This window comes from Anopheles gambiae, chromosome 3, assembly GCF_943734735.2.
Source record: "Anopheles gambiae chromosome 3, idAnoGambNW_F1_1, whole genome shotgun sequence".
Classification (NCBI taxonomy): Eukaryota; Metazoa; Arthropoda; class Insecta; order Diptera; family Culicidae; genus Anopheles; species Anopheles gambiae.
This window is the reverse complement of record NC_064602.1, coordinates 62,028,254-62,039,842: the sequence shown is the minus strand read 5'-3', so window position 1 is coordinate 62,039,842 and position 11,589 is coordinate 62,028,254. Positions and strand designations below refer to the sequence as shown.

The 11,589-nt window shown below is 41.1% G+C and overlaps 1 protein-coding gene across 1 annotated transcript; it reads right to left on the bottom strand.

The window, feature by feature from the left end:
- Nucleotides 1-314: 314 nt before the first annotated feature.
- LOC133393140 (uncharacterized) lies at nucleotides 315-3,707 on the bottom strand. Its single transcript, XM_061656594.1, has 4 exons — nucleotides 3,695-3,707; nucleotides 2,563-2,660; nucleotides 2,416-2,493; nucleotides 315-1,162 (listed from the first exon to the last, which is right to left on the bottom strand). The coding sequence occupies exons 1-4, from the start codon at nucleotides 3,705-3,707 to the stop codon at nucleotides 380-382; spliced, it is 972 nt and encodes a 323-aa protein (XP_061512578.1). The 3' UTR covers nucleotides 315-379.
- Nucleotides 3,708-11,589: the final 7,882 nt, after the last annotated feature.

Here is an 11,589-nt window from a genome sequence, read left to right as displayed (position 1 = left end):
GCTTTTGAAAAACACGTTTTAGTGAGTTATAACTTGAAATGCTTAAGGTGGCACACTTGCCCCAAGTTCCGCTACATAGTTACGTGCGTATGATTATCGCCACGTTCGTCCACTCGATCCACCAGCAGCAACCAAACACAACAGGAATGTAGCCACGTTTATTCGGTGAGTGAGCTAGTAAGCCAGCCAGCAGTTTATCCAGCCGCTAATAGAGCAGGCGAGTAATGCTTAAAAAATCCGTAGTTGTTGCACTCGCGTACTTAAAAGGATATTATAAATAACCATGCTGGTAGTAATGTACAGAATAGTAGGTGTAGTTGTGTTTGCGATTTCATAATTTATTATTAATTTTAATATCCATGGTATTGGTTGGATGAATTTACGTAGAACGATTATGTTTAAAATGGTTTGCAATGTGGTTCCTTATGTCAGCAAGATTTTCTGAAGGTCGGGAAGCAATGTTTTGGAGATCGGTCAAGCCCCCTTCACTTCTCCAATCTCCATCGACACGTCGCCCGCGAACAACCCTATCAAATGCAGACGGAGGTGTGTATGTGTCCCGCGAAGCATGCTTGCGCAAAAAATTGTGCAAGTAAACTGTTGTCAAAACAATGCTTTTGGCAACATCCGGCTGCAGTTGTATGCCTTTGATCACTCTCCATCGATTCGCTAATATTCCAAGCGAATTTTCAACTGGCATACGACAAGTAGAGTGCATTTTGTTGAATGTACGCTCCACTGAATCAGGATGATGTACCCCGCTGTACGGTCTTAAGCAGTAATTGGTAAAGGCAAATGCCTTGTCACCGAGAATAAAGTATGGGACTGGGGTTTGGTACAAGACCTGCAATGGCGTTGCTGGTGGAATGTTTAGTTGGCCGTTTTCTAGCTTGTGATACAGCCGTGTGTTTTTAAATATTCCACCGTCCGATATTCCTCCCTTACCACCAGCATCTGCCCATAAAAAGTTATAGTCAGCATCGACCACAACCATTAATACAATACTCAACAATTTTTGATAGTTGTGATATTCGGATCCGCTATTACGAGGGCAAATAATTTCAACGTGCTTCCCATCGATTGCACCTATTGCGTGAGGAAATCTCCAGCGCTGCTCAAATCGTCTTGAGATTGCAAGCCATTCTTCTTCGGTAGAGGGTAGCTAAAAGAAAATAAAATAGAGGAATGATTTTAATGCATGTTTTAGTTACTGTATATTTTAGAGCTTCTGAGAAACATAAATTATGATTTTAATGTTCATTTTCTTTTTTTTCAGCTTGGCTACGACGATGAGGGCCTCACTCTCCGTTCCCTCGTGGAGGCAGCCTACGCGGTTCCACAATCGTTGGACGACATCGATTGGGATGCCGCGGTTGCCTTCGACCCCGAGCCATTCTCTCCCACTCCTTCTTCCTACCCTTCTGCCTTATCCGTCACTCCTGGTACGATCCGCGAGGGAAACGGTGTGAGTGGGGCCTTCAACAACCGGCTACAACAACCGGTTTCGGGCGCAACAGGCGCACCGGAAACCGCAGATCCGGACGATTTCGGCCGGTACGTGGCCGATGATCTTCGGCTTATTCCGTCTCCAAAAAGGAGACGCATTATGAGTATTCAGCGGGAGTTATTAGAAACATAAAAAAAACTCTTTAAAAACATAACTTTGAATACTTTTTGAGTTTTGTACATCACATTAGTTACTTGATTGAAGAGCTACGTTCGAGAAAAAAAAAAAGTTTCCGTTTTCATATTACATGAACCTTTTAGTATTGAGTATTGAACCTACCGTGGCCCGACCCGACCCGAACTCGCAGCACCCACGGGTCGGAGTCGTTTATGCTTTCTGGCACCTACTGATCTTTCGGGTCGACCCAAACTCGTTGCACCCGCGGGTCGGATTTGATTCCGACTCCGACCTAGCGCACCAGCTGCACCCACGGATCGGAATTGATTCCGGCTGACTCTTTTCATACGAGGACGTTCAAGAGGAAAACGTAGTGCAGCACATTTCACACGTTCATTCCGGCTCTGTTTTTCATGAAATATCCGCCGGCATCTACTACGCAAGCAGTGAATTTTGACCCAAAGATGCATGTAGAAAAAATGAGGTTTTTCGCTATAATTTCAACTCTACTCTCTTCATCAATACTGTTGTGCGTGGGTTGATGTCTTTATCAATCGCAATAATATTTGGAAAATATTTTTTTTACCTTCACACTGTTGTATTCATGCGATTAGAGTACAGTTGTTCGCAATGTATTCTGTTTATCTAGCCAAAGAGCAATGACAGTCCCTAGAGCAATGGTTGGCCCCGGCAAACGGGAAAGTTTACTGGCAGGCCCTGGTGCCTGCCACCTGGCTGAACGTTTTAAACACATAAACACTGAAGCGAGGCTGGTTACATCCGCAACTTACCTTGACATAATCCCGCAAAGCCTCGATAAGACATGCGCACGGCTCTTTAACTATTCTGCTGATAGAATGCCTCGACACCTAAAATTAAATGTTGATTGATAAAAGTGTGCTTAGCAAAAAGCAAAAAGCAAAAATAATATTACTTACCCGGAACACGTACTGGAGGCTGGTAAATGTCTCTCCAGTCGCAAGATACCGCAATGTTATTGTGGTGATTTCCGAAATACTACTTTTAATAATAACAGCTTTTTATTCTGTCCAATCGAGCAGTTGCATCCATTCTTGCTAAGATCAATTACAAGACTCACGATTTTCCTCCTCTCCTCGAAAAGCCTCCTATTTTGACACTTCCGTACGAACGGATGTATCGCCTCTCGCTATCTCACTCTCTCTGCGTTTAACCTGATTTTTATTTTGAATGCGCCGATACTTTTCGTTAATCGATATTCTATCGTAACTGTTTTCATGTTTCTACTTAATAAACTTATATTTGTATGTTCCTATCTGATTATCTGATCATCATTAAATGGTTGTTACTTGCACTTTTCCAATCTATGATATATATTTATTTTCCTTCCTGCTCTCGATCCCTACAGTTATCAGCAGCCTTTCCTGTTCCGTGATTGCTTTGCGGAAATCTTTGTCCATTTTCGCAATTTTTGGACCAACAAGGGACAGTAAATGGAAGAAATCTTCCTTCTTCATCCTTAAAAATCGGTTCATCGTCTCGTATATACCCGATGTCGTGATGTCGGTCAGTACCCAAGTAGCCTTAACAAACTCTATTTGATTATTAACAGTTTTTTAAAGCCTTTAATAATCAAATAGAGTTTCTTAAGAGAATATGACATTTCCCAGCGTTACATCATAACGACGTATTCCGTTACCCTCGTTTTTTTTATTCGGGTCAATATAACACACAGTGTTTTTCAAATTTTATCTACACCATTTCCAATTTATTCAATATTCGGAAAATCATTGTTCATTCTTATTTATGTAATAATGCGTATTTATTTTTATACCATACCATTTTTTTATTAACTGTTTGAAAACTATGCGTTTTCTTTTATTCTTCTCTTTGAATCTGCGGTGATAATAAAAAAAGAATTTAAAAATAAAAAAATAATATTTAATATTTTGAACTAATAAATGTGAAGAGTTTGATAAAAGCAATATTTGCAAATGAGAATTTTTTTCATAAAAATATATATTTTCTTGGGCAAAATAATATGCTCTTGATGACGATAATTTTTGAGACATACTGTACATGGTCACGTACATGGCGCCTCCATTTCTTATGTCAAAAAGTTCGTCTAGCTTCGTGTGTGTAGCTTGTGTGTAGATGGCAACAAAACCAAGCGTCTGCGACAATTTCTATCAGCTATTGTTTAATTTGTGTGTCATCATGATTTTATAACAGGTCAGCGTATCGATATTACCATTTTCTTTACATGAGCTACATAAGTTTTATATTCCGCAGCATATTTGATTTGGATAGCGTTTGGACATCATATTTTTCATCCAGGGCTGCAGCTGACCTCCATGCTGATATAATGGAAGAAACCCATGGAATGAAAGAAACTTATGTGATACAGTGACAATATGCAGTGACAAAACGATGAAATGTCGAATAAAAGTATTTGTGGTGAATTTATGCATTTATTCCATGTAATTTAAAAACCTTTTGTTGCAACTTAACGAAGATCTAGAAAATTCGTATAGAAAGAGAAACAGCATAATAGCCATCTCTGTCGATATTTTCGTTAATTTTGATCGTTTTCGTTGAAAATACCGGCTAAATTTTAAATTTTAACGAAACATGGACGAAGCCAGGAAAGCGTTACGCAGTGTTTTAAGCCCTGAAATTACTGCTGTATGGAAAGCTAAAAGTAATACTTTTAGGCATACTTTTAACGGTTTCTTAACAGGATTGTGCTACTTGGGTAGCCGGTTGCCGGTTTCGTTTCGGTTCAGGAATAAGTCCTGAACCCACAAACGACGTGCCTGCGGACTACGGGAACGAGTTCGGGCACGATCCCGGACTTCGTTGTTGTCATTTTCAAGCTCTGGCTCGCTCATTTTTCCAAAAAATTGAGAATCACAAAAATTTTCGCTTCTACTAAACACCGGCCGGCAAACGATTCAAACGATAAACAATGCACACTGCTGCGATCGAGGTGATAACATAGACTACAATTATATGTAGAAGATTTGGCTATGGAAGCCATGATGGATGGAGTTTGGCAGATGGGAAGGAATGTTGTCGTGCGCTTTGTATGAAGCTTAGGCACCCAACTGTCAAATGACGATTTGCCCAGCAGTACTCGGCGTCCTGACCTGTAGCAATTTATTGATTTTGATCAACATGTCAAACGGCATACAGACAGCCTGGTCGAAAATTGATGAGACACCAAGGTGGATTAAAAATATCAGGTGGTGGATTAGGGCCTTTGGGGGATCGCCATAGTTGAGGGACTTTACGACATTTTTGAACCGTTAACCATAGGTTTCCGCACACAAAGCATAGCAAATAGAACAAATTTCTTTGTTATTATGTGCATTTTTTTGTGTTTATTGGTTTTATAGAAAAAATGAGATATACAGTGAACCCTCTCTTATTTGACACCTCTCCAATTTGAAAAACCTCTCTTATTTGAACATTTTGCACAGTCCCTTGATTTCCAGTACATTTTTGTTCCTTTAATTTGGAAAACCTCTGAAATCTGTGTCCCTCTTATTTGTGTATGGTGTTGCCATGGTTATTGAAAGATGTGTGCTCAAATTGGCGATTCTGTTCGCAGTTTCCTATAGCAACAGTTAAGGCTGCATACTAAATGTTCTGTCTCTTTCTTGTTTGGATGGACCTTTCATTCACTTTTCACCTCTGTAATTTGAAAACCCCTCTTATTGGACAGTCCCATCGCCTCTCAAATAAGAGAGGGTTCACTGTATTAACAAAAGATTTGATGATTTGTTTATGCACAAAATTTCAAATCATGCGAGTAAGAGTTCTAATCTCACGTAAATTGTCCATGTGGCTCGTAGATAATGAGGAATTATTGTGAAAATTGAAAAAAATAATTCTTTTGTAAAATTACGGAATTTTCGGAACGGAAATTAAGAAGAATCGGAAGGTGTGCGCTGTTCTGATTCTCAAGCACGAATGCCGTTTTATTCTGACGTTTACGTCTACGATACTTAAATGTTAACGTATACCGCGACCAAGGTGTTTATGTTTTTTGAGGTGTATTCACATACAATTTTCGGTTTCTACAGCTCGGCCATCCTGATGGCAAATTGGCCTCAATTTTGCCTTAACAACTTTTCACTAGAGTTCTCTTTTTTTTTTTGTAAGTGTGGCTTTTCACACATAGTTCGTCAGTCTCCCAAAAGAGGCACGATCCATCTCCTCAATTTGTCCGACTCCAAAACACCGTCGTATGGTATTTGTGTCATTTGAATTCCATCTATATCGCGTATTACGTATCTATCATTAGGTAATCTTTTATGTACTATATAAGGACCTTTAAATCTGGCGATGAGCTTTTTGTTTGTATTAGCGGTGTTATCTATATTTTTGATTACTACAAATTCTCCTTCATTGAACTCCGTAGCGGGACAATGGTGTTTGGCATGCTGTTTTTCATTGGTTTGTTGCGATTTCAACATGTTAGACGAAGCTTCTGCGCGTATTGTCTCTAGATCTGGCAAGGTTTTATTTTTATCGTCTAAATATTCGGTTAAGCCATCTACTGTCGGACCGCGTTGGTTAACACCAAATAATAACATAGAGGGTGAGAAACGCGTAGATGAATGGTGTCCAAAATCTGAGCAGTTGTAACAACGAGGTGTTTCTGTTGGCGCCTGTCTCGGGGCCACTAATCTCGGAACATTTGAGTAGTGGGCAGAAGGAATGCGGCGTTCTATATTTTTGCGCATCAATAAATGTGTTTCACAGCGCTTAATGTTGTCGATCAGATCGTATATGTTGCTGTAGTCCTTTGTGACGAGACTATCGTAAAGAGGATCACGGGATAGTCCTCTAATGGCGTAAGTGATAATAGCATCGTCACTCACATTGCCTGACTTCCCCAACGCGTTAACCCGATACACATAACTTGTATATGATTCGGCGGACTTTTTGTAAGCTGCGGCTAGTTGGCTGTGAATCACAGCGTCATTGCAGCGATCGGGAAACGCCTTTTTAATTACAACAGCAAATTCGTCGAAAGTTTTAATCGTATGACGAAATCCATTATACCACTCATTGGCCGCGCCGGTTAAGCGGCTACCTGCATACAAAAGCGTCGTTCGATCTTGCCACTCGTACAGTTCGCTATTATAGCGGATTGTGTCAATCCATCGGTTGATACCGAGACCATCCGAAAATTCTGGTATCAGATGTTTAAGCTCGTCAGGGTGTACCAATCTGCCGCTTTCCACTTTCACTTGTCGCTGTTCCATTTCCTTGATTTTCTCGCGTAGTGCAAATAGTTCCCATCGATGAGAATCGTTTTCAGCCAAGCTGCCATCTTTGGGAGGAACGATTTTCTCTTTCACCGAAATGGCGGCTGGCTCCTCGTGTTTTCTATTGTTCGTCACCATGGCGTCATCAATACGTGGGTTCTGGGAACTGGAGCTGTTTGACGATCGTTCCTCAATTTTCATCCCCGGTTCACATTGTTGGTACAAGTTGCGAAGATGTTGAATAGTTGCCGAGGGGGGCACTTCGATACCAGCAGCTTCCAAGGCACATAATAACTCATCTTTTGTAGGCATTTTGTTGCGTAAAATGACTTCCTATCCCACTTCTGAGTTGTAAAATTACGGAATTTTCGGAACGGAAATTAAGAAGAATCGGAAGGTGTGCGCTGTTCTGATTCTCGAGCACGAATGCCGTTTTATTCTGACGTTTACGTCTACGATACTTAAATGTTAACGTATACCGCGACCAAGGTGTTTATGTTTTTTGAGGTGTATTCACATACAATTTTCGGTTTCTACACTTTCCTAATTTTTATCATCAAAAATGTCGAAAAAACAATGAATTATTGAATAAATTTACGGAATAACACAAAATAACACACTTTAATCCATGTTTTAATATTAAATAAGAACTCGCGAAGTCCAAACTATAGTTTTAAAGAATATTCAATCGAAAAAATGGGGTAGAAAAATTATATGAACAAATTTAATAAATGTAAACAAAGTTTAATTCCTGGGGACCTTACGTCAAGTGACGAATTGTCAAAATGCACTAGAGTCCACCACCTGATAATTTTAAATCCACCTTGATGAGACACCAAGCATAAATAATTTTGGCACTTAAATTATACCCACATCTAGCTTGCGCTGGTCGCCGCCAGATGCGCTCAAGGTCTTTGAAAGAGAACAGGTCGATGCGTTTAGAGTAAATTGACAAAAAGCCATGGAAAATTTTGACAGTTTAATGGAACATTGTTTATGTTTAGCGATGGACGTTGCTATGGTGTGAATGAGAATTTTGTTCAGCATTTTGAACACATTTCCTGTTAGAATATTATACAAATAAGAATCCAGTCGGTTTGTCGGTGAAACAAGTAGCCTGGTCAAAACTTGATGAGACACCAAGCATGCCTTAAAGGCCGTGCTACATTGATCGTACTCCGTGGTGTAATTTTAATATTCACTAGCGCATTACAAGATCTATTAAAAAGAACAGGTCGATGCAAAGCCCGTTGCTAGGTTGCCATTTTCAGCTCGCTTTTGACAGTTTCATGAAAAAGTGTTTACAAAAAAACAGCGAACGTTTAACGTGGAAAAGTGGACGAATTTACTATTAGGAATATTATATTGGTTAAATTTTTTACGGTCAATCACTTCTGAAGAATAAAGGAGAAGTAATTGCAGTCTACTCTGTATACAGATTACATCATTGCTTGCCATTCAGTGGCCACGAATCACTACCACACTAATATTCTAACTGGATTCTTATTTGTATAATATTCTAACAGGAAATGTGTTCAAAATGCTGAACAAAATTCTCATTCACACCATAGCAACGTCCATCGCTAAACATAAACAATGGGCCTCATCGCGAACGAAAGTCGATAACGGAGTGGATAATTTAGCCGATCGGTTAGCAAAATTCCAATGGTATCCAATTGCGTTTTCTCAATCAGAATCTTCGCTAACCGATCGGTTTGGCAGTGGAGTGGAATGGTGTGTGCCGCCATAGCAACGTGGTTAAAAAGTCGAGCAGTGGGATATGCAGTTGAAAACTTCATATAAAAAAAAACCATTTCAGTCGGATAGCCATATTTACTGCTCCACCCCAGTTGATATAACAGTGGAAAACTAAATAATATTAAAAACCATGTTTCACAGCTCGCAAAAAAAGATGTTTTATCGCTGTTAGAGTTATTTAAGATGCTTTATCACTCGATTTAGCTAAAATATTATTTTTAAGAAAATATAAATTTACCTGTTTTTTTTAAATAAATAATCAAAACACATAAATTTAGGTTTATAACAGGTATCTAGTTTTTATAGTTCAAGCTAAGAAATAAGAAACCAAAAAAAATCCTTTTCTGCTAATCCTTCTCTTTTATCCAACCTTATGTTATGGCCTTATGGCATGTTAGAATCGGTTCCGACACGTAAATGCAACGAGATTGGGAAGACCAGTATTATCACTAGGTACAAGAAATTATAAGCAACTCATATCCGTTGGAGCGGCGAGTTCCGGTCGGAATCGTTTGCGTTGTTTTGCACCTATCGAAGGTGTTGTGCCTGCTTGTACCTTCCGGACTATCCCCAAAAACTCAGGGTCGCTTATGGATGGGTACAGCCCGGGAGTGTTCGGATTGACACACACATCGCTATGTTCCACGCCTCGTGACAAACGTGTCACCCAATGAATTTTTTTGTTCATCCATTTAAACGAATATGTACACTTGAATAGCTTCTCTTCTGAATCACATACATTACAATTTTAACGTAGTTATTTTATTTTTATCAAATCTGACGCAATCATCATCGTACGTGTGGAAGCACACTCATTGTCGTATCAAGCTCGCCAGTCTTCAGTGGACGGTCCTTGTTCAAGGCATGGAAACGATCGTCCCAGGTGTTGTGCAGGGAGAGAGGGTGGGGGGAGATTTCATCTCTTGGCTTTGAATCAAATACACTTTAATTTTTTTTCTTGGGGGAGTGGAATCGGGGAGTCGGAATCCCTCATATATGGTAGTCTTTGAGTCCCTTCGTCCATGGTGCCTCTATCGTTCATGGAGGCCCGCGATGAGACTACTGTACACACCATATATGCTGGACTTTATATCCACGGAGCCTCCTGCGGCCAATCAGTCCGCTTACGGTTAAATCCGCAATTGCGGAGAGGGCGTAGTAGGTTTAAATTTAAGTGGCCAGATGACTTGGAGGCGTCAGTCATTAAGGCCAGGATAATGGACTGGCGAGGGCGAGAGACCGTGAGCGGTTTCGGACACTCCTTATTGTTGGGGACTGCACTGCCCCAACGTGGGAAAAGCAGAAAACAGTGGAGGGTTGTAAGGCCTCCACCTGGCGGAGAACAACCGGTGAAAAAAGAGCTGAAGCCCACTAGCCTGGAGGAAGACCGATTTTCTTTGTGCCTAACACGAGGAATTGATACACTCCAAAACAGGACTGGAGTGCCGGTTGTGTTTATTTGCACGTCTGTCTGCTTCGCAAGTTCTAAATCAACAACAGCTCTCTCAGCGCTGGCTCGCGATTTTAACCGTTCGCGCATGGGAGAGAATCGTAAGAAATTCATATGTGTGGGTGTGAGAGAATAAATTCGATCGCGCACGAGAATAATGCAAAAACGTTAACGTTAAGAATTCTAGAACTTCTCTCTCTTTCTTCTGCTGCGTGTTTCACACGCGCTGCAACTGGTTCACTGTCGGAGCGAACCGTTTGGGCGCGAACACTTATTGCACGGAATAAGTGTACCGCGTTGTTTCAATATATTTTTGCACGAGGGCGTAAAATACGGACGTTCACGGATCCAACGTTCGCGGTGGCTGGAGTTGATGGACGCACATGGTATATGGCACAGGACAAGCATCAGGGAAGGTGGCAAGCTCAGAAAGGATTCAAACCTCGTCCTCCAGTTCATACGATTTTGTTTCAACTAGACTTGTTCAGCCTACAACCCGTTTTACACTTTACCCGGATTGTTTGAATAGGCCTACAGTCAGTACTGTCTAAGGCCTGGTGTGGATTCTTCACTAGATGGTCCGTAAATAAGCAAAATTTACTATTTTATTCATTCCGCAAAACAAAACCTCTAAATGTAAACAAAAGTGTGATTGAAAGATAGGCAAAATCAATGGCTACTCGAATCGGAAAGAGTTATCCACCGGTGGAGAAATTATCCATCGGTGGAGAAAATTATCCACCGGTGGAAAATAAATTCCACCGGTGGATTCGAGCAAATTAACCGATCGGATAAATTTTATCGACTTTCAATCGCGATGAGGCCCAATAACACAATAATAACAACAATAGCAATAACAAGGACGCTAAAGATTCTGGCGAGAGGCGCGAAGTAAATTAATGCGACTCAACACATTTGCCATCGTCATGCCGGGTTCATACGCATCACATTCCACATTCAGAGCAAGACATACACGCAAAAACGGGTCTCGGGAGGCGAAGGCGGTCCTTATCTCTGGGATGGCCAGCATCGCCCGAGGGCGGAGAGTTCTTGCAGGCACGTACAGCTGTATCGACGAGAGCAAAACCGGACAATCGATGCTACCATTGAGAAGCCCAAAGATAAAAGCCAGCCTAGCATTTCGTATCCGGTCGTCGAGTTGGGGTAACCCGAGCAACAAACACCTTGTTGTGTAGTCGTTGTTGCTGCCCCACGAACGGAGCGCGAAACAGGTAGCCCTACGCTGGATGGACTCCAAGCGCGCAACAACCCGAGCAGAGGAGGGCCACCAAACAACGCTGCCATACTCCAGCACTGACCGAATAAGAGCACAATAAAGAGTTTTGGTGCAGATTGGGTCAGAGAGCTCGCGAGTCATGTTAACGACTAAACCTAACAATTGACTGCATCTTGTCACAACGTGATCAAGGTGTTGCTCAAACGTGAGTCTCGCGTCGACGAAAACACCCAAGTCCTTGACACAATCGACTCTCTGCAAA